The 24,298-nt window shown below is 33.4% G+C and overlaps 1 protein-coding gene across 1 annotated transcript in view; it reads left to right on the top strand.

The window, feature by feature from the left end:
* Positions 1-24,298, top strand: part of LOC148313560 (LIM domain transcription factor LMO4) — a 289,511-nt gene that overhangs the window by 129,081 nt on the left and 136,132 nt on the right. Inside the window, exons 3-4 of the mRNA XM_088261768.1 lie at positions 15,541-15,726; positions 18,667-18,907. Of these exons, the coding sequence (XP_088117894.1) occupies positions 15,541-15,726; positions 18,667-18,805 (325 nt within the window). The 3' untranslated portion in view covers positions 18,806-18,907. The remainder of the gene's footprint in view (positions 1-15,540; positions 15,727-18,666; positions 18,908-24,298) is intronic.

The following is a 24,298-nucleotide window of genomic DNA, read 5'->3' as shown; positions in this document are numbered from 1 at the left end:
GTTTGTATCATATGGCTCTGCAAGAGGTATAACAATAAAATAACAAAAAAATAAAATGTTATTCACAAAAATGCATTGAAATTTGGACACATATAATTCGCTTGTTTTTTTTAACAGTTTTTCTACCGTAATGGCAGTGCCATCTGTTACGCGCTGTTCTAAACATTGCTCATGGCAAACGGCGTTGTGAATTGTTATAAATATATAAATAAATGTATGTGTATATATTTATAATATATTTAAATTCTTATATATAAATTATAAATAAATTCACCTCCATTGTATACATTATACGTAAGTTGTATTCCTGTACTTTCGAATCTATAGACTCATTGTTCCAACAGTCTCATGGTACACAGTTGTCTTTTTGTCATTATCAATGTTGCCGTCAGCGAGTCGTGCGTTAATTAGACCTGTCCCGTTAATTAATATTAACACTTGTGAGCCAGATTTGTAGAGCTTTTAATTAATCCGTGACGCCTGACTGTATAATCATATGGGTACATACCACCACCGTACTACTCGTACAACGTATTCGCTGATTGAAATACATATTATATCTGTTAACTGCTTTCCTCGTGTTATGTAGTCAATTATTAATTGTCTTGACACACATTTTCTCTATTGAATGATACAAATATAATTATACGTGAGATATATGAACTATATGCACCTACCTTCATTAGTATGTCAACAAATCAAATCAGATTACAACCATATGAAACAAATCGCGAAAAATAAGGTGAGAAACTTCAACGTCGAGTTTTTTGGTCCACATATATATTTTCTTGTACGTATATTTTAACTCACTTTTTAAAGGAAGCACTGCCTTTACAAGATAGAATGAATTTTTTTTAAATACCCTTACGTACTAAATAAATCAAAATCAGTTTTTTTCTTGATTTCTTTCGTTTTTCTTCTTGATAAATGATGAGGTGATAAAGGGTGAGATAAGCATTATCGAATTAAGATAGGTGTGTCGGGATGGTGTGGGGTGTGAATTGAACGAGTGAAGAAAGAACTGTAAAACGAATTTAATAGAATTTAATAGAAGCATATAATAGAGGAACACTGAGGAAAACTTAGCATGATCAAGTACTTCAAATATATACTTGAAAGTGAGGCCAATGTTCAGGAGCAGGAATAATCGGCGGATACGTATGAGAAGATGCGTGAATGAAGAAGAGGTGAATTATTTTGACCAGTTATTTTCTTTACATTTTGGGTACATGTCCAAATCCTTTTTTACAAATCTGCGTTTTTTCAAAATTATTATTGATTGGAGAAACCTGGATTTGTGAACTAGAATGTTCTTAAGTAGTTGAAATTATGAAAGTAGTTTTAACTCAAGTTGTCCAAACTATGAAAAATTCTCCAAGATGAAATAAACCTATCAATGAGGCGTTGTTTGGGTTTTTCCCAAATCACTTTGATCCTTTCATTTTTACCACAGCGATCGTAATTCAAGAAATAATTGAAAAGTTCGTTGGTGGAGGAACCCAACCGATACTAAAGTGGTAGTGTTTTTTCCCGCCCACAATAGCTAAAGGGCGGGGGAGTGGATAAGGGCGCCTCACCTGTCACGCTGCACGGATTCTTTATTCGATACCGACAGGGTTTATAAAAGCCCCATATCTTGCCACCAAAAAGAATGCTAATATTCTCTTATATTCTTAAACAGATACTATGAATTATTCATATACAATGTATCAAAAACACTTATATTTGTTTCACCTTTATACTTCATGACTGAACATCGAGCTTTTTCAGCTAAGAAGGCAGCTTTACAATGGTAACCGGTAAATACGAATTGTTTCTCGATTATTATATGGACAAACACTTGTGGCTTATTCATTGTTAAAACTAGCATTTCTTTTACAAAAATAATTTTTAAAAAAAAGTATAACAGTAAAAGCTTAATTGACAGTGCGCAATGGTGTCCTGGTACCAACACTATCTTATGGAAGTAAGGCATAAAGTCGGCAAAAGAATGATCAAAGTAGACTAAATTCAGTCGAAATGAGATCTCTTCGACGAATGTTTATAATAGTCATTCCTAATTATTTTTATATTATTTATTGATACTGTATTAACTTTGCTTTTCCAAAATACGTCTCCATTATTATCTATGTTCCCATTACAAATAGCCCCCCCCCCATTTATTATAAACCTCTATACCTGAATATTTTTTTGCTCGTTAGTTTTAGTAATCACCTGTCAAACAATTATAGTTTTCGAAACTAGTCGTGTGTAATGAAATGAAACTCAATAAGTTGTATTATACAAGTGTTATTATTTTTTTAAATGTTACTAGTTTACATAAGATATCAATTGAATTTGTCAATTGAAAATATTTTCAGATGCTACTTACCGTCCTTAACCATTAGTTCTGGTATTTTTGTATTATACAAAAAGACAAACTTTTCCTCGGTGACAGTAGTACCGGAATGGCTGCAATTAATATCTTGATTACATTTCACGGCTCCCTCCAAGCTGTTATTTTGTAATTTCCTATTATCTCTTTTGGCAAAGGCGACTCCGTCTGTAGGCTTCAGTGGGCTGGTACTACCTACTTTCTACCTTAAATTGGTACCTGCCCATCTAATTTGTTTTTGGCTAAACACCAATCGAAAAGGGCGGTCCAAGCTTAAAATATATTAATTGGTTCAATTATACCGATAATTTAAGTTTAAGCTATATAATTAAGTGTATTGGATAGTCATTTTTACTTTGGGTAACTATGAAAAATTTTAAAAATTTTAACCAAAATTACCTTATTTCCTGAAGAGCGTTCATGTACGAAGATTTTTTTAAATGATGTAAAGTATTTTCAATGCAGTTGGAGATTTCCTAGCATTGTAAAGTAAACTTTAAATTTGAGGTTTTATTTAATATTGCCACTTTTTTATTACCTTGTTTAATTTATCATAACTTGGTATATTTCTTTTATCAGCTTTTCATAATAATATATTTTCAATTAATACCCACTACTGTGTTATTAAGTGCAGTATTATAAAAATGTCATATTAAATACATATAATTAAAATGAAAATTTAATAAATACATAGAATTAACAGGAAATAATTATTTCTTTTTATATTAAATTACGAACGCCATAAATAAATATAACACAACGACAGATTGTGAAGCTGCCTGGCCTATTTTTAATGACAATGGTTAGTTATACCAAATTAGTATAAAATTATGTAAAATTCGTACAATTTATTTGATTTACATATTAGTATAAGTTCTCAGATAATAATATATATATATACAGTATCTACTCAATGAATTAGGGCCACGCAGAATTTCGCGCAATTTCTCAATTCAAACAGGAATAACTCAGAGAAAACCTTGAATAAAACAACATTGAATTTTATTTACACATGAACACTTTATTACGCTTAAATTATGCATATATTTTCATATAAATATAGTTAGTATTTAGTATTTCCATCTTTGGCAGAAATAACTGCCTCAATTCTTTTTGGCATACTTAAAATGCACTGTTTTATCATGTTTTTTATTTCTTCGTCTTCTGATCAAATTTTTTGAATATTTTTTTTTAGACAGTCTACTGTCGGATTTGGAAATGAGTATACCTTATTTTTTAACATGCTCCATACGTTTTCTATAGGATTAAGGTCCGGAGAATTTCCAGGCCAGGGGAGCAAAGGCAGATTTTTGTTAGACAAAATTTTTATTATTGATTTAGCCCGGTGGCAAGGTGCCCCATCCTGCAAGGTGTATGGACCTTCTGTTGGGTCGAGTGTATGGTAGAAGGGCAATGAAATTCGTTCGAGGACCTGATTATAGGAATTTTGGTTCATTGTTCCTTCCACGAAAAACAACGGCCCAGGTAAATTGTTAATAATACATGACCATATCATTGTTGCAGGGGGGTGTTTGATAACTTTTACCGCACAGGCCTCATTGTAACGTTCCATTGGTGTTTTCCTGACGAATCGACGGCTCTCTGTCACGGCTTCTAACCGGCACTCATCACTAAAGATGACCTGAAAAATAATGAAAATTTAAGTTTAATTCAAATATATAAGTTTATTTACTAAAATGATATGTTGAAAATTCAATTTAAATAAATACCTTTTTCCAATCATCTACCGAGTAATTTCGATGTAGCCTGGCCCATTTTAATCGATCCGCTTTCATTCGTGGTGTCAATTTTGGTACTTTTACAGGGCGCCTGCATTTCAGATTTACTTCGTAAAGACGTCGCCTCAGTGTTGATACCGATATATTTATACCCTCTTCTTCCAATTTTATTTTTAATGTTTTTGCTGATGCACTACGGTTTTCTAAGGCACTTTGAAAGATTTTTCGATCAGTCCTCGGTGTTGTTTTTCTAATCCTACGACAGTTCTTTCGCCGATTGCTGGTGGCGGGTGACTGATTTTTTATTGATTTTGAAATTCTGTCCACTGTTTGACGAGAAACGTTTTCTTTTTTTGAAATTTCTCTATTAGATAGTATTCCTAATTTCAGTAGCACTATAACACTAGACTTTTTTTCCTCAGAAATGTCTTTACTTTTTCCCATTTTGTCCTTTTCAAAAAAAACACTTGTGTTTACAAATTTTTTTTATACTTTACGAACTAAAATTAAAAATTAATTTTTTTTCACAAGACACGATAACTATATAACCTCTCTAAACAAAACAACAACCAGAACTCAAGAAACTTCACTAATAAATGAGATAGGACTATTTTTTGAACTTTCAACTATCTGTCTACCTGGGCTAATTAGGGACCTTTCTCAGAAAAAGGGTTTAAAATTTTGTAAAGGCTTAAATAATCCAGGTATATTTTACATATTATTGAAGGTAATATACATGATATTAGATGTCAATAGAAAACTTAAAGTATTTATGTAAAATAAATATAATAATCCAAAGGATTTCAGAGTATTCATAAAAATAATGGGTGGCCCTAATTCATTGAGTAGATACTGTATATTACTTTAAATTAACTTAAGTGACTAAGTGTATATATGCAGGTAGGTACTTATTCGTATTTAGTCGTGTGGGAGCACCTTAGATCTTGATAATAAATTATGCAGTCAGACGAATTGAATCCCATATTATCCATATTCAATTTGGTTCCGAAGAGAGCTGTTTATCCGTTTCCTACCCCGTGTATAGCTACCCCTGTACGTGTCTTGTTAGTGTATTAGGCGAGCGGGTAGGTACCCACACTGGGATGCACATCGCACGTGCAGGCTATGCAATACACCGCTAATTAATTTTATGCAACGCCACACTTGAACGGCTTTCCTAATGAATAACTTGCGCAAAGTTATGCCCGGGAAGATCAGATTTGGGACTTTACTGCACTTTTTCTAGCCGAGCGCCATAGTAATATATTTATTTAAAAAAAAACGTTAATCGAATAATCTTCTCCCTCTGTGTATCATATTGGGGTCGGGATTCCTAAACAAGCAAAAGTGACGATACCATAGTCAAAATTATGATTATGAAATCAAGTATAGTCAAACCTGGATATAACATTAAGAAGCTCAAATGACTGGAACGTTATTTTTCTTATAAAGAGATCTCTCTTATGATATATCAATGCTTTCATTTACAGAGAGGTGAAATGACGGGACCCTAAGCCAGTTCATTTTAAAAGATTTTTTTTAATGTTGTGTCTCTTATATCAACAGGTCGACTGTATTAAACGTTTCCAATATTTATTTAATTTCAAAAATTTTCAATATAAAGAAATCTATAGACTAATCTTAAATAACAACTGTATAATATATCACTGCCATAAATAATCGCCTACTTGAGGACCTCTACTAAGAAAGCTGTATCTACCATACATATGTGAAAAGTAAATTAGCCTTCACTTGTGTTCTGTTGGGAAAATCAAATAAGTTTCATTCGATTTTTATCAGTAACATTAACATTCTGACAATACAAATTAAAAACCAATTATATAATATCTGAATCGATAGAAATAAAAAGTAATTAGTCAACTTTATCGACACTTCAGTTATTTACAAAAATATAAATACATGATATAATTCAAGGCCTAGACTGGTACTGTCTTAATGTAATTCACGTTATTTATGATAAGTATTCAAAATAATATTTAAGTGTTTTATTTGTGATACTGAAAAAACAAGACTAGAGAAGTGCATCTACGAATACTTTAGACAAAGTACCTGACACATTAAATCCAATTACCACCGTATCGACCGATCGGTAGAGCTTTTACATTTCAACAATTAAAAAATAATGACTTAGTTACGATAAAAATAACCATTAGTAAAACACGCTGAATGTTTTTACTTCCTTTTTGCAGCTTGTTAGTGTAAAATAGCAAAGCAGCCCTTAATTTGCATTTATTAAACGTACGATAAGTTCAAAACATGGTTACTGAAATATGATTTTGTAATAATTACTATTCACGTTTTCTGGCAATTAACTCCAATGTGCAAGTAATTACCTTGTTTAAATTACATCAATGTGTGTATCCAAGTTGCATGAGATTTATGTGCGCTTTTAATTGCAGTTCTATGAGAATCTATTAATTGGTCTACTCTCACTTGGTACATTCATAATGCTACAATGTATCATGCTCATTAAGGCCATTAGAAAAAAAAATTAAAAAAATTATGTGCATACACGTTATCTCATGTAAAGTTCGGTAACGCGCTGTAAACATTTGATTTTCATTATAAATTATAATTTTGTAAAATAATCCATAATTTATGTTACTATTGAATATGTATACATTACGACATACAAAAGTAATTCGGTATACATGTTTTGAAATCAATTACCGTATCTACATATATTTATTTCTATTTTTTGTACATGATTTTTTTTGCGGGTATACAATTAAAATACGCTTACACATTGTGTATATTAACAGAAAAGCACGCAGAAGATGTTAATTTATTTTGAAGAAAAAAAAATATAATAAATTTAATATATAAACGGTAATAATTACAAATTGAGATTAGCACTTAGTATGCAGAAATTCGAAAACAAAAATACGTTATTCATATAACAAATTAATTTGTACGCCATATAATTTTTTTTCTTCAAATCACGTTTACTAATCGTTGAGTAGGTACATTCGACATTTTATTTTGTTTATAAATCTTTGCGAAAATCGCTAACTGCATGTCAGAATTTCATTTTTAATTTTAAATTACGGACGTATCTTAAGGAAGTTTTTTGCTTTGAAACAAGTTGACATCATAATTATGTTTTAATTTTGTGTATAACAAAACAAAGTATTTTTTTAGTTACATTTGTAGTTTCACTTACTTTTAAAGATTTAATAATATCAAATAGTAAATTATGTGCTGCCGTTGCCTCTTTAGCAGTAATCTTATGTTATTTCCTGGTCGATTCAACATAAATAAAACAAATCGAAGTGTGTGTAAACAGGAATAATATTGTCAGAAAATGTGAGTTCCAATAAGATAATATACAGTGATTTAATGTCATGTTATAATGTAATTTACGAACTCAAAAATCGCAATGTTATCGTTTCAAATATTGATTAGAAAAACATAAATTTTAATATGAATTTCTTGAGAAAATTTGATTTACAATTTACAAAACTACTTTAAACTTAATATGGAGTTATTTTATAATATACTTCTGTTAATTAATAACGATTATAAATAACAGTTAGTAAATATGAGAATAACGATCAAGGGAAATATAATATAATTTAAGGGTGCGGTTATGTAAATGGGCGACTATTTACAGGATTACCTAACTGATTAACAATTAGAATGATATTAAGCGCTGTTTAATCCCTTAATTTCTCATAATAAATGAAATAATATAACTCCAAACCAACCCCTTCAAACATACGTACTTAATTAATAATACAGGTCACTATATTTAACCTTACTGTGTAGGCAGAAACATCTCTATGGCGGGGAGACTACAGTAGTGTTGGTGTATTGCGTATGTATTTCTACAGGTAACTCCCCACTCATAACAGGGTCATTATCCATTTATTTGATTAGGTTTCTCAATTTGAGTGGCGTCCCAAAGTTGGACTCAGCGGGCGGTGCTGTACTATCGGACTATATACAGGACCTATAAGTTGAATTATAATATACGTCAGTCTCGTTTTTTAATCGAAGTTCTCGCGGATCATTTCTCAAATTACATGTACACTTATATTCCGAACGACGTATTCTTATAAAGCAGTATTTTTGAATAATTTTCTTATTTGTAAAAACAGTTATAATCCCTTAGTAATTAAAAAATGTCGTTTCAAAAAGTCCTGCTTTTAACATATTTTCAGTGAATAATAATTGGAGGACCTCTATTCGCTATGTAAGGGATCCCAGAAGAACGCTGATCACTAGGACGTCCACCAAAAATATGGATAAAAAGCAGGACCTCATCACAGGAATAAGACCGGAGTCCTGTTTTAAACAGATCAACAGATCCATCAAGAGAGGAAAATAATAAGATTTCACTTCATATATATTTTAAATTATTAAATGAACACCCGATAGTTAGTATCACCAAACTGTCCAGTCACGGGGATGCCGCGAATTCATCAACTTAATGTCTAACTAATAATAGTACCAACCCCGTGTACCTGTATGGCGAAGTAAGGGTAGGTCTCCAACTCTAAATGATTTAAGTAACTCGCGGAAGTAGACCCGCGTTCCACTTCATTTTAAATTAATTAATTAATTCGGCGATAGAGTTGTGTACCAACACCAGGTAGTCGTGAGAGAGGGTACATAAAGCAGTTCCCTGGAAACCTAATCATACTGAGGGTACATTTGGTGTGCAAATATTATTACCATTTGTACAGAGTACTTACTACGCATAAGTGTATTAATGGTTCCTGCATTTGGATCATGCAATTACATGTCGGATGCCTTGTCCTGTCAACAATTGGTCAAAATAAATATTTTTGCCATATTTTTTCCTATATTTATATTGAGTTTTTTTCTCTAATCGTTTCATTTATACAGATCGTCCAATGCTTTTTTTACAATCAATGTCTATAAGTCGCGAACTCATAGACTGCACTAACCTAGACCGCTGTTCGTGAGCTTTATTATACAATACAAGTTATTGTTTTATATGGTATAGCAACAGTGAAAATTAACATTGCATCTCCAAAAAAAATCCGATTAAATTTATTTCACGTTTAGCTCTTCTAAAAAGTAAGTCTTCTGACTTGGAAAATTGTATTTTGTATCTTAGTAAAAAAATGCCTCATTGACTTTTTTGTGGATTTAAAACCAAAAGTTGGGCCATTTTGTTCGCTTTCCAGTAAAATATATAAAGTCAAATAAGGATCTAACTTTGAAAAATAAGTATGTGGCTGATGTTTGTATAAAAGGGTGAATTTTGAAAAGCTTTTCACGTTAATCATTAAAATAAATCCCAATTAGTTTGATGTTGGAATAATTAGGCGTACGCGCGTATACTTACATCTTATGAGCTAATTATTTTCAGGCATCCTTTCATCATCTGTCACTTAATAATTAGAGGAGCTCTACCTTTCCACTTGTTTGTGTGCGTTTTCATGATATAACAATTCTAAAGATAAAACGTCTTGAAACAAAGTATCCCAGAGCTGGGAAGCTCGCTCGCTGGTGCGCGAGTGTGAGTGTGTGTAGGAGCCACCGACACAGACTCACCCCCGACTGTACAATCGACAAATAAGCGAGTATGTTTATGTTTTACCTATCTAATTAGTCTTGACTAACTTTAGATGAGTTTCAGACATAAGTCCTGTTTTTTGATATGTTTAATTAAGCTATGCGCGGGTAGGATCTAATTATTAATTAAATTTCTTTGATATTTGTTTACACGGGCCTCTACTCGGGTTATCAATATTGGGCTTTGTATTTAGACTTTAGACATGACTACATACGTATGTAACATAACATGGTTGAATTTTACCCCAACATTCTGCCGGTTCGATAAATCCAATTAGAACCTTATTAATAAATAATTTATTTTCCTATTGCCTTTTTATTACGTGTTAAAAAAGAATCATAAAAAAATTTTAGAACAAAAAATATTCGTTAAAATTTATTTTTAATAATTATAAACATCCATTATTTAAATTTAAACACGCATATTTTATTTATATTAAATGTTAAAATCAAATACTGAGTGAGAGTATAGTTAAAACCACATAAAAATTTAATTTGTGACAATTAGATGATCAATGTACTGTAATGTGAACATTAGTTTAAAAAGGCCATAACAAGACGAAACAATTGTCATATTTTATTTTTATTTGTTTTTAACAATAAAATATTTACAATTTAGTAGACTTAAAATCAGTGTTTGATTTTAACACTTAATAAAAAAATTAAAATGGAGTTCTACAAATTAAACGCCAAATATATAAATACTTGTTAATTCAGAAATTACTTTTACTGGTGATATTACAAAATATTATCTCTAGTTTAATTGATTTAATTAAAATATATTATTTCGAAAAATAAAAATACTTAGTGTTCTGATCCACTCACATTGAGTGAGTGGATCAGAACACAAAGTATTTTTATATCTCGAAATAATATATCAATATGATCCACAAAGTTAATGCTTTCAATATTCAAAACTTAATTAAAATAGTTTACTTAGAGTGTTCTCATTTTCAAGTAAGAAATATTTAATAGTAATTTCGCTCGCTTTTAATATTCTCTCTGTTTCGTTTAGGATATACTAGTCTTCGTTAGCACTAAACGACGTAAAACGTATCCTTCCTCTAAAGCCGGGCTTTGCCGAGTTAATTGTATTCAGTTTAATCTAAAAGCTTACATTTTCTGTGGGGACATGTTTAAAACTTATTACGATATCATGAGGGTAAATTAGTAGTACACAAGTTAAAATGTGTCTCCCAATAGACGAATATATGCGATCATCCCGTTCTTAACCGTTCCTCATTTAATTCCCAATTTAGTTAATTGAACCAAAAAATATATGGATATTTTCATCTGATATGTTTTTATTTGAGACCTAAATGATGCATACAATACCACAGCGGATCAATGCGGTCTTAACTTGATCACCAATTTGATGAAGGCAAAGTTGTTATTCTTTTATCTAAAAGTGGAATTGATGGGATAATGGATGGCTTTATTTGTGGAGGTCATGGTAAAGGACTTTACTGCTTTAAAGGAAAAAAATAGAAATAATCGTAAGTAGGAAAAGGAGAATAGCAATAATAACTAGGGCAATCGGGATAACATACCCGTACTTGTACAGGCTTGAGTCTCTGAGGGTATCTCTTCATTTCTTATTTTTAATATTTAATTTCTAAGTCTACCTCACCTTGCTCAAGTAGTTCAGTACAAGCGAAACGCTCGTTTAAGGTACCCAATCCTGGGCAGTTATTCGAATTTAATATGTATCATCTCAAAACCTAATTATTCCTGCAAACTCCCTCAAGTAATGGAATCTGGAATACCCGACGCTTGTTTAGTGAATCCCTTCCTTACGCAATTGAATATCTGATTTAATCTAATGGTACCCATTAAGCTCGCAAACTATAATCACTTGTGGATAATCTACGATTGAGAGCCTTGCGAGGAGAAAGGTACCCCCTATCTCCGTGTACGCAATCCGTGAAGGTGCTTCGGGTGATTTGTCCCACGAGATTTCGGTAATTGAAATTAATAAGTAAAGTTACGGCCCGCCCATTCACTCGGGCGGTCCTGCTTTCCTCCAGTGGGTAGATATGAAATTCCCTCGCTGCGAGGGTAGAGGAACGCACACTCACTTAAGCGTTCGCCAAATTACAACATCTTCAAATTAATTATCCTCTAATTCCTTGTCTTGTAAGACATTTAGAAGTTTAAAAAATATGGACGGTCAATGGTGAATGCTACACTATTTTTCAATTTCAATTTCAATTTATTCAATAATTAATATAAACATTACAAACTAACATTTAAGGCGTATACATAAAATAAAAAAAAAACAAATTAAAAAGTAAGCAAGAAGACTCTTGTTAAATGTGTAGAAGAATCCCGCTTTGGAAGACTCCTTCGGACACATGGAACAGATCAATATCCAATGTGATATTGCTCAACATAGCGGTAGCTCTTCCTACAGGCATAACTATTGGCAGGTTGGTCCTGTGTATAGGAATGTGAAACAATCTATGCCGACGCTGTCTTAGGTAAATATCAGGAACATACAGACCAATGCTCCGGATAATTTCAGGATTATCGATCATACCGCGCAACAATCGAAAAAAATATGTAATCAAATACACATTCCTTCTAGTCTCGTATAGTGTATGTATAGTGAAGTATAGTGTTGTATAGTGTTGTAAAGTGTATACTGTGTATAGTGTTGTAAAGTATTAACATATTGTAAACCGTATAAATGCCTTAACATTCATATTACCTACTCGGAAAAAACCTATTTGTTGAGGTTACAGTCGAAAAGAAACCCTAAAGGACCAGGACGTTTTCTCTTATATCCATGTTTTCTTTTGCATAGGGTTGGACATTTTACATGAAATGACGGGACCTTAAACCGGCTCTCTTTTAAAGTGGTTTTACTTTTATCTAGTTTCGACATTTTATATTGAGATTTCTGCATGGAGCAGAATTTTTCGAAGATTGTAAAACAACCATATGGCTTTTTACTTTATATTTGATTTTATTTTATTCATTATTATTTTATCTATAATATTTAAAACGTTCAGATCAGTTCATTTAAATTTTCTACTGAGATTTCAGCTAGGAACAACATTTTTTGATTGTGAAACAACTACCAGGCTTTTTTTTACGTATTATTTATTTAGGATTATATTTTATTATTTTATCAATAATATCATCATCTTTCTATATTATGAACTAATTATAACATTTTATATTTTATAGTTGGAAAACATTCAACCTCAAATAATCTACGATAAAAAGATAAGTTACATTATTTATTGTAGAGGGTAATATAAAATAAATATTAGAGTGAAAAAATCACTTAATTTTTTTTATTTAATATTACCCTGGACTGGTACCTGAAGCGGAGGGCTGATCACCTTTCCTTCATATGTAAACGATCAAGATAACACTGCGTTTATATGAAGCAGTGCCCTATGCACCATTGGGGTGCGAATAAGGGTTTTATTATTTATTGTAGAAACGCTTATATGATAAACAAAACATTTAATTATTTAACTCCAAGTAATAAATTGTCTACGATTTGATGGCCCTACTCAAGAGCTTGTACCTTCGGATTACTTACAGAGTTTAATGCGGACAGATGGGGGTAAACACGTAATTAAGGTGTATAAGCAAAAACCCCTTTGAGTCCCGTTCAACCCCCTCGGGTTAGGTACCGCACAACTTAGTAGCGCGGTGGAGTGGTGACAGGGAACCGCCTCTGGCTGCTACGTTACAAAAGTTGGATCAATCAAGCACAGAACTCTCATTAACAACTATGTATTTTATTGAATTAGGTTGATAGAATCATCCTTAGTTGAAGATGTTATTACGGTATATCTCTGTGCAAATACAGATTCAACACGGTGATTAATATCTCCTTTCAAAATTCATTAATACGTATCGCTCACTCCTTTTAACAACGTCATATATCAAAAATCGTCAATTTTCAGCTGTGCATGTTTTCAGAATGCCCAGAAAATGTACTATATCCCAGCAAAAGCGGCACATTTTAAACTTAATATTTACCCGCTACAGGGCAGAAAGTGTTGTTTTTGCATTTTGAAAAACAGGTATTTTTTAATTATTTTTTTAAGTATACTAAATATTTTTAAAATGGAGAAAAAACATTCAGGTTTTACCTTAAAAGATTTGTGGCACAGTAAAAAGTTCAATAAGTGGCTTGATATTTATTTTTCATACATTTTGTTATATTTTTAAACTTTAAAAACGATCTCCTGAAAAATCATGTTTTTTGATAACATATGAAGTTGTTGAAAGGAGTGAGCAATATGTCAATATTAAAATAGTAAAAATACTTGAAGAAGACCATAATTTGATTTTATTAATGTAAACACGACTAGTTTTGAGAACTACAGATGTTTTATCAACAGATGAAAATACAAACTGTTTTATTTTGTAACAAATGTTTGTATTTAAAAAAAACAATTATTACTTCTGTAAACTAGTCGTGTTTAAATTAATAAACTCTAATAAGACATACAAATCTACCTGTTATTCCACGTCAATGCCAAATCAATAAATGATAAAAATACACGATGCATTTTTTGACGTGTCGTTCTATGAAACTGTAGCAACATATGTATATTCATTCGATATATCAACCGTAAGAGGGGTTTTCTCTTATGCGCTTAAATGCTTTGTTGTTGATACACTGTTTCAATAAAATGTCCATTAAGGCAACAAACTTTAAATCAAACTGAAGGACTAATCATTCAGAATCTAGTCTGAAGTAGAACAACTTTGCAATTAATTAGCGCCGGTCGTCGGAATGGCTGCTGCCTACCCAAAGTGTGCTCCGTGATCACGACACGATAGTGCCTTGTACGACCGGAGGTGGGATACCCGTCCACCGCCGACCGACAACACTACAAGCGTACACCCTTTAACCTCCTCGACCTGCAGTCCCCTGCCTTTCATGTTCCCCTTTCCCTTCTCCGACCGATAATCTAGTTTATTGCCGATTCGGGCTATCTTTGCGGCAATTAAGCGCCATGGATAATAAGTGGTTTATGTTGTTTCATACTAGGACCGCGTCGTGGTTTATGGATAATAAATAAGCGCTACACCTGGAGCATTATTTGCTTAATTAGACGATATTTATGATACCCTCCTTTAATTGCCGTTTCATTTTGTGTATATCGCCCGAGGACGGAGCTCCAGTACGAGTCTTTTCCTGTTTACTGCCTACGGATGTTGCAGGTACGCAGATATTGCTAGGGATTTGTTTAATAGGTTCCTCAGCTCAAAGGTGGCTTCGATTAGATCTAAATAAATTTATTGCCCGACCAAACTTTCTCACGTTATTCCTAGTATTCTTATTTTACTTATACTCGTACACGCATATTGATGTATTTTTAACTATTTTTTAGAACGCGACATTATGTATATTAGGCCTGGGTAACGTTGCCCAAGATAGAAGGACCTACAACCTGAAGAGGAGGAGAGGTGACCCCTTATTCTCTATCTTAGTCCTCATTACTGTGGGTTGTGACCCTTGTCGAAGCAATGACTCTTCTCCAGTTATCCCTTGACCGCGCTGCACGTAGCGCTCCAACCATCGAGGTGCCTGCTGCTGTCTTAACTTGATCGGTCCATCGTGTGGAGGATCTTTCTCTCCCTTTCTTCTCTTCCAGGCTACTGATCATAACCAGTCATTTCAGGCTATCACCATTGCCACGCTCGACGTATACAAAGAACTGAAGAATCCGTCGTATACAGACATTGGCCAGAGTCAAGCCATCCGAGAGCTGAGCCCAACAGTAAAAAAAGACGATGGAGTGGATGGAAGAAAAAGAACGCGACATTATATTGTTTCCTTGGATTGTTTATAATTAATAATAACCGTAATCTCTCTTATTCCAGAATGTTCGGTAGCTCAGGAGCCTGCGCGGCGTGCGGGCAGACCATTCCCGCCAGCGAGTTCGTCATGAGAACGGGAGGGCCCCAGGGGGGCGGAGCGCCCCCCACAGCCCCCCCGCAGCACCACGTGTTCCACCTCAAGTGCTTCGCGTGTTCCAAGTGCGGGGCCCACCTAGTACCCGGTGACAGGTGAGTGATCAAAAACCACACGTCCTCATTTGTTTCTGCCATCCTTGATCACAATTAGTTTGCTCTCACGACCATCCCTTATCATGCGACACTAACATTTTTATCTCTATTGTATATTTTAGCTTTCCTTTTCTTTTCGTGTCCTTTATAATAATGTGACTTATGAGTCTGATTTATTTATAACTCTATATTTTGTTTGATATTCAAGCATCAGCTTTGAATTCAAACCCCACTAGAGTTTATCACCATGTGAATTTAAAATAGCAATGTTTGCTTTTAGCCAAGGTGATAATACAGTAAATTACGTAGAATTCGTTTTGCCATTTTATTTATATGTGCTTTCATTATACTCCTGCTTTAATATTAACGTAATTATTTGAAGCTCCCTGGAGCATTTTTTTTACGAAAAATTTTCTCAAATCAAATTATCAATAATCGTTAATATCATTTAATTTTTACACCTTAATCTTCATTTCAAATAAAAACTTATTACATATAAATTTCGCATTCAATTCGTACAAATCCATTTTTCGTTTGTTAAACGCAGTAGTTTGTTAAACGTAGTATTTTGAAAATGCCATAACAAGACGAAACAATTGTTACAAATTAAATTTTTATGAGTGTTTTTCTTTTTAGTTTAAAAAAGAGAAATATTTTTGTTTTTATTATTTACACAAATATTTCAATTTCATACTATTTCTGTGAGCCTAAGTGGCTCATTATTAGAAATAGGTATAAATTGTGGTACAGTGGATTCGAACCGAGAAACTCTGACTTAAGACTCCGCGACACTAACCACGGGACCACAACCCGACGCCGATTTTAATAATAAAATACAATTGAGTGGAATCTTAAAATCAGTATTTGATTTTTAATATTTAATATATAAATATTCCTTATTGTATCACTTCACGTTGGAGGTTGGTTAACAAAAAAAATCCTTTTACCACCCTAATTAATTCCTCTCCTTTCCTTCTCCTCCCTGCTTAATCTATTATTTTATATAATACCCATTTTTTCAATCTCTGAATGTTTTTTAATAGTTTTTTAACATTAATGTGGAATTGTTTAATTGGTTTTTTTTTAACGTAACTATTTTTTGTTAATGTAATGTAATGTCTATTATTGTTAATGTAACTATTGTTTATTATTTCATTTTTTTATATGTAAGCTGTACAATTCCCGAATAAATATTAAAAAAAACATCGAAGCTTTATTCACTTTATTTGAACAATGATTTAGTGCTACGCTTGAACCACTCTTGCAAGTTTTCCTATAATCCTTTCTATAATACATAAGTGTTCCTTTTACCTTTCTCTCAAAATCATAAATAAATTCATGCTTAATTTATTTTATAAAACAAACCAAACGAATTATTAGTTATTTTTTTTCATTTTATTTAAAGCATCAAGCACTTGTGAGTTCTTTCTTCTTTTCCAGCATCGGTAAATCCTAATATATATTTGGAGTTTATAAACCCTAACTCATGTATCTGTTTTAAATGGGATATTTATTTGATAAGTTTATCCAGAAGTTGGTATTACACCCGAGAACCCACGGAGTCCTGTTCCAAACGATTTCTCCTCACCGGGGGGTGGAACCACGACCCCACAGTTTACCCTCATCCTATCGGAGCCCCTTTGCAGTGGGTGCCGCAGGACTAAATAATAATATAACATCTCCTGCAGAGCTGATGGACAAATTGTTACGTATTGCTAACATTGTTTTCTGTTTACGCGGCTGCTATTTTGTGGATTTCTCTGTTCGGTAAACATGTTATTGCATCATTTAATTTATTCTTATTAAGTGTATCTACAAATTTACGTGGGAAACGCTTTAAATGCTTGTTACAGTAACACATATTTAGTCGGATGGAATTTAAACAGTGTTCACTGACTGGAACATCAATGAGAAACCAACACACGGTTGTTTCATTTCACAAATCTTAATTTTTAGGAAATTTTCTTTTCTAAATTATAAATTGTAAGCTAATAATTTAATAATCAAATCCAAGAATCACACAATAATTTGATGGATAAATTAAGACAATTTATTTTTTAATAATGCATCGACTAATACTTCTTCGACCTGATCATTGTGAACCAGGCAATCGCCATGGATCTTCCTCGAAAGACATCTAGAGCAAGACCGAAGAATTCACAAATGCTGCAGAAAACATGATTCGAAGGCATGGCCTAGGTCCTAGGTGATGTTGCCTACGACAGAAGGATCTACAGCCTGAGGACGAGGACAGCCGACTCCAATAGTCTACAAAAACGATAAGTTGGTATGGAGCCAGGAAGAAGAAAAAGAAGATTTATATGAAGATTTATATTTCATCCCTTTCACTTTTGATTTTAATACACCGTAACCAATTGTTCCATGTATATTTTTGGAACATAACGTGTTTATTTCAGCAAATTTAAACCTTTCGCTTTAGAATAACAAAAGGTTTTGAAAATGTATGTCCTTGACACGGGAAAACCCATTGACGACACATTGTTATAAATATGTGTATGATGAAATAAGATAAAACATTTATTGAATAAAAAGTATTCAAGGCTTCTTGATTAAAAATATACTAAGTGATGTCTCTGTCCGCATGTATTACATGCCGGTAGGCAGCGGACACATTGTTGTATTTACTCGTATAGTGATTTTAAAGCAAAATTATATTTCAATTATAAAATGGAAAATCACAAAGTTATTGTTTCAATTATAAATTTAAGGCTACTTGATTAGAAATATCCTAAGTGATGTCTCTCTCCGAAGGTATTACATATTAACGGGCAACCGACACATTGTTGTAAATATACAATATATTCTTCTTCTTTTTATACATCCTCAGGATCTGTCTGTGCCTGTCGCTCTAGTAAATTTTTTTTATTAAAATCAAAGCTACTTGATTCGAAATATCCTAAGTGATGTCTCTCCCCGCAGGTACTACATGCTGGCGGGCAGCCTGGTGTGCGAGCAGGACTGGCACAAGCTGCTGAAGGCGTCGGGGGGCGCGGGCGCGGGCGCTACGGGCGCCGTGCGCAAGGGCAAGGTGGGGCGCCCGCGGCGCTCGCGAGACTGAGCCCCGCCGGTCCGCGCGCGCCCCCGCGCCACGCCGCCGGCGGCCCCCGCGAGGGCGCCTCCTGCCGGCGACGCGGAGGAGACCCAGCCGGACTTTGAACAGGTGGAACATTTTTTCTTATTCTAACTGTAAAACAAACTTTATATTTTCGATATCTCACCATACATGAAGAAGGGACACAGGCGCCGTAGCGAAGCTGGGTAGAACGCGAAACTGACTGCGAAACTGGCGTCGCAGGTTCGATTCCCGCCAGTTGCAAAATAAATTCAAGAGAGATTTATTTTCAATTGGTCTGGGTGTTCATGATGTATTTTTCACAGTTACCTTCACTATCCTTATTATTCTACCTGCAGACCAGCCTCTCAAAAAAGAGGCTTTGCGAGTTATTCCTTTTATAAAATAAAATAAAAAGAATATGGAAATATGGGCATTTTAGGGGCTTACGACCGTCATAGGGTTGGTTTAAGTTATCACTTTACACACGTGTACACTACTCAAATTCTTGGAACTTCTATATAATATATTGATCAAACTCGAAACATGGTTTTTGAGTTCACTAGAATTTCGCTAGAGACAACTATGTTGCGATGAGAGAAGCTTTTATTAAGCAGACACTCTTTAATTTGTATGTGAAGCCCGAATCCTGAATTATATTCACGTAGGGTAGACTGGGTACGGTTGAAACAAAGGACGGTTGAAACAGAGCAAATATCTTGCAAACCGTATGCGGTAGGGTGAAGAGTCCAAGGGACGAACAAAGTGGACAACAAGTTCAAACACAAATATCAGTGTTGCATCGCTCGCCGCACTGTGCAGTTGCTTGTAGGAGGTCCTATTGTATTTTGATAACCAAAAGTAAGTATTTTTGTTCTGAGAATTTTCCTTTTATTACGGTTTCTATTGAAACGATATTATTGAGTATGATTTCGTGTTTGAAATGAAGCTTGTAGAACACGATATAGTGATTAGTTTTAATGTGCCATTATTGTTAACATTACTATTTTCTGTTTTCCACCTAAAGGAGGGGTTGGGGACGGTTGAAACATTTTTTGTGGGTATGGTTGAAACAACATATTTTTTCAGTTTTCCTGTTTTCTAGATGCCGAGAGTACGCGTAAGAAAGACTTCGAGAGGAGAGGTCGACTTGTCGAGGTATACATACGCTGATGAGGAGGTTGAAGCAGGAGATTCACTGCGAAAAGCGTCAGAAAAGCATGGGTTAAACCACTGTTCGCTCATTAGATATATACTAAAGCGAGATGCATCTGGTGAAGAAGAAAATGGGATATGAACCCCAAAACGAAGTTTTTAATAAAGAGCAGGAGCAGGAGCTTGCAAAATACTTGCTACTAAAAAAAACAGAGAAAGAAGAGATAAGAAAGGAGCAAGAAATAAGGTTGAAACGTATGAAAACTAAGTAAGTGAAGAAAAGATTGGATGGAGGAAAAAGTAGAAGGATCGTTAAAGGAAAAAAAATCATAATACGCAACAGGAATCATCATCAAAAGAGGACGAGTGCTATTGTCTTGTTTGTCTGTCACTGTATTCAGAGAGCAGATCCGGTGAAAAGTGGATACAGTGCACCACTTGTAAACTGTGGGCTCAAGAAGACTGCACAAAAGGTGGTCTTAGCTATGTTTGCCACAATTGCGACTCGGAATGATCCCAAAGCTAGATTTCCGCTTGATTTATGACTAATCAAAATGACAGAAGTGTTTCCTTTTAGTTTATTCACAGATTATTTTCATTCGATTTGTTTTTTTTTAAATGCCATTGTTTTTAGTTGTTTTTTTTTCATTACATATCTGTAGACTGATTAATATTGTCATGCGGTGCCATAATTATTTATAACACAAAAATAAATAATGAATAAAACGTCTTACAATATAAATATTGATTTATTTGCGTGTGTTTCAACTGACCCCAATCACTGTTTCAACTGCCCCTGGTATGGGGACGGTTGAAACAAATTGGATATATTTTTAAAATTTGATCTGCCACTAAAAATAAAACACCGGGTACTGAAATTATACTTCCCATTAGTAGACAGAAACACGCTCTTGTATTTAATGCATCTTCATCATCGCTGGACTTGTAAAGAACAATACTATGGACAATATAAGCAAAATTGTTTCAACCGTACCCAGTCTACCCTACTCGAGAAACGCTACAAAATATCCTTTTCATTTTTTATTTATTATAGCTTATAATTTGACCAGTTAATTTACTTACAACATTTTGTGTGTGTCTAAATACTTGTTCACAAATCAAGATTTGTGAACAAGTATTTGGACACACTCAAAATGTTGTAAGTAAAAAAATCATCTAATTATAACTATAATAAAACGTTTCAAATTATCCAATTGCCGAATGATATGAAGATACGAGTATAGCAACGCTTAATGAAATTGGTGTTTTTTATTGCATTAATCTTTGTATGTACGTAATCGCTACTGGCCTAAATTTACTATCTTAAGAACTAGAACTCATAATCTTATCTGTTGTACTCTAAATACACATTTAAAGTAAATATTTCTCGTGTTATTTACTTCAATACGCTACTTTTCATTTTTTACTAATCGTCTTTATCTCAGTGGCTTCTGTATACATGTTATACTTCGATTTTACATACTTGAGTTATAATTATGCTTAAGAAATTGTAGTATTAACCATATCATGATTAGTAATAATCCATCACTCAATAAGTTCGAAGGATGATATAAAGGTCCACAAAAAAGTTATGGAAGATCGTAAATATAGCTTGAGATATCAGAAGGCAGAGAGTTTGCCATTTAGCGCTAACATTTGTACACAAGAAAGCTCTGTTCGTAGTGGGTACCGCGTTTGCTCACAGACAATAAAAAATATCAATGCGTCGACGCTTCAAAGCGATGTTTGGAGCGTTTCATCTCGATGAAAAGGATTTTTCATGCGGTTTGTGGTAATGAAATGGGTAATACACGGTTTTGCTACTGCAGAGTCAAATCGGTAGTCAGTGACCGGTGAAAGCCGTCCAAAAGCGACCAAAAACGCAAATGCCAGCCGGTAAGGTTTTGGGATGCTCATTTATTCGTCGATTGGAAAGAAAGAACCATTAATATCGAATATTATATGGCTTAATGATTAAAGAAAACACTTCGTTTTTTACCACTTGAGTTTTATTATAGACTTCATGTTTCAGAAGTTAAACTTGGTAAAAAACGAAGTGTTTTCTTTAATCATTGTAACATGTCTTACCACAAAGTTAATGCCGAAACAATAAATAAAATATTATATGGCTTCATTGATGCGTTTAAGGAAGAGTTAAAAAAAACTAACCAAAATATAGTAGTTTTTTTAGTTATCCAATGAATTCATGAAGTGATGAGTTCCACGATTAGTTTACGGGGCCGGTTATTGCATTCCAAAATGCAATAATATCGAGCGCATGTTTGACAATCTTGTCTTCATGTAATAAATGAACAGTTTGACGCAGAGTAGATTTGATGCAGTGCCCTAAATACCAACTGGTTAGGTTAGGTTAGGTTGCAGAATTGATCAATTATTTAGACGTATAAAGCGGTTATTTCATCTAAATTTGAATGCAAAATACAAGGATTTTTATCGGGCCGTCACTTTGCTGGAAATATTCATTCCTACGAAGAAGTTTCATATTTTTGTCTCTGGAAGTAAAAATAAAAATTGTTTTATGTGTTTGTTTCGGTACGCAAAACTACACGGAGATATTTTATACAGTTTTCTTTTATTGCGGTCACAACTTTTAGCGTTTGTACATTACAAATATTTTTATTGCTGAAATCATAAAAACGCTGATAAATTTACCTGAAATAATACGTTTTGTCTCATATATGTTGGTATCAGATACAAGTGGCGTTGTGCCCCAGGTTTTTGGAAACTCCGAAATTTTACTGAACCATTCGGAATGCATTTTATGTTTTCCGTTTCCATTGTATTGGATTATTGCGGTTAAGAGAAAAATCTTACTTTTCCTCAGCTTATAAAATGAAACTGCCAATTTCTTCTTTACTTGTTAATAATTACACCACGAGTAAATAAAAAATATGTAGAACTGGTTCGTTCGGGCTCGTTTCCCACTCATGGCGAAATAAATGTATTTTCACTACTTCATTTAACAAAACTCAATTCCTTGGCTTTATATAATTTTCTCATCTGCATCCAATGGTGCATAGGGCACTGCATCGCTTCAACAGATTATTTCCTTGATCGTTAACTACATGATGGCAAAACAATCAGACGTGCGTGTTAGATACCAATATAGGGTGATAAAGTCAAGTAAACCATGTCTCAAATGGAGTATTGTATGAATGGACAGAATAATAAAATAAATGCTTTGGTGTGTAGAGTAGTGAAAATATAGCAGTGAATTTGATCCGAAGTATTGAATAATAAAAGTTTAATATTTTTTATGTATTTTTTTGGAAGAATATAACATTACACAACGCTATACGGATATTCATGTGAAAATTCTGAGCTCGGTATTAAAAAAATACTCTCCTTGGTTTTATCCGATATCATCAACAGGTCTTCAGCGAGCTAGATAACAGTAGCTGATGTTTTCATAAGACTCGGTCCAGTGGACAATATTGTGTATAGCACTCGTTAACTGCCTTCATAAAGGTGAAGATGGCTTGCGCAGCATGTTCCTAATTGTCGTCACTAACGCCCCGGCTACAAAAGACAATCTTAACAAGTCTAATAAACTCGCAAGAGTGGGTCGCGATTGTATCATTACCGTTAATGTCGAGAGTTAAAGAGTAAACGCTTTCTGCGTCGTGTCACAATATTCGCGGTAATTGTTTTATCCCAGTCGACTGTTGCAATTCACTCGGCACTTCAAACCTGTCGCGTCTTCTTGATTTTCTTGTCCGCGGAAATAGACAATTGTGCCCTATTGTGTTGATCATTTGTTTTAAGTGTTATTTTTACATTTTTGTCGTTTCTTTAATATTCATCCCTACGCATTGTGCTATTTGTATATAAGTACATATATTTTTCAAAGCCTAAAAAAATTGATATTTTTCATATAAAAAAAACTTAAACATAAATCTTTATTTTATGTATTAATTTTGAAATCAAACAAATTTTTTGAGCCCACTAATTTGTATTTTATTAACTAAAACACATAAAAAATGACAATTGTTTCGCCTAGTTATGGCGAACTAGGCGAAACAATTGTCACAATATAAATTTGTATGTGTTTTTGTTAGTGAAATACAACTTAGTAGACTCAAAAAATCTGTGTTTGATTTAAAAATGAAAACATAAATTAAAATGGAGTTCTACAAATTAAACGCCATTACATAAATCTTTATGTTATTTCTATGATATGATCCCTTTCGATTTGTATATAAAAAAATATACATCGACAAACTATGAATTTTATAAAAATCACCCGAAAGTGCTTTTACCGCCAAATAATCCATAACAGTTTTTGAAGTCATTTGATTTATTATATTGATAATGATATTACAA

The sequence above is a fragment of the Brachycentrus maculatus genome, unplaced genomic scaffold (genome assembly GCF_059751285.1).
Source record: "Brachycentrus maculatus isolate JH-2025_06_01 unplaced genomic scaffold, ASM5975128v1 h1tg000010l, whole genome shotgun sequence".
NCBI classification, from domain to species: Eukaryota; Metazoa; Arthropoda; class Insecta; order Trichoptera; family Brachycentridae; genus Brachycentrus; species Brachycentrus maculatus.
This window is presented reverse-complemented; position numbering and strand designations above follow the sequence as displayed.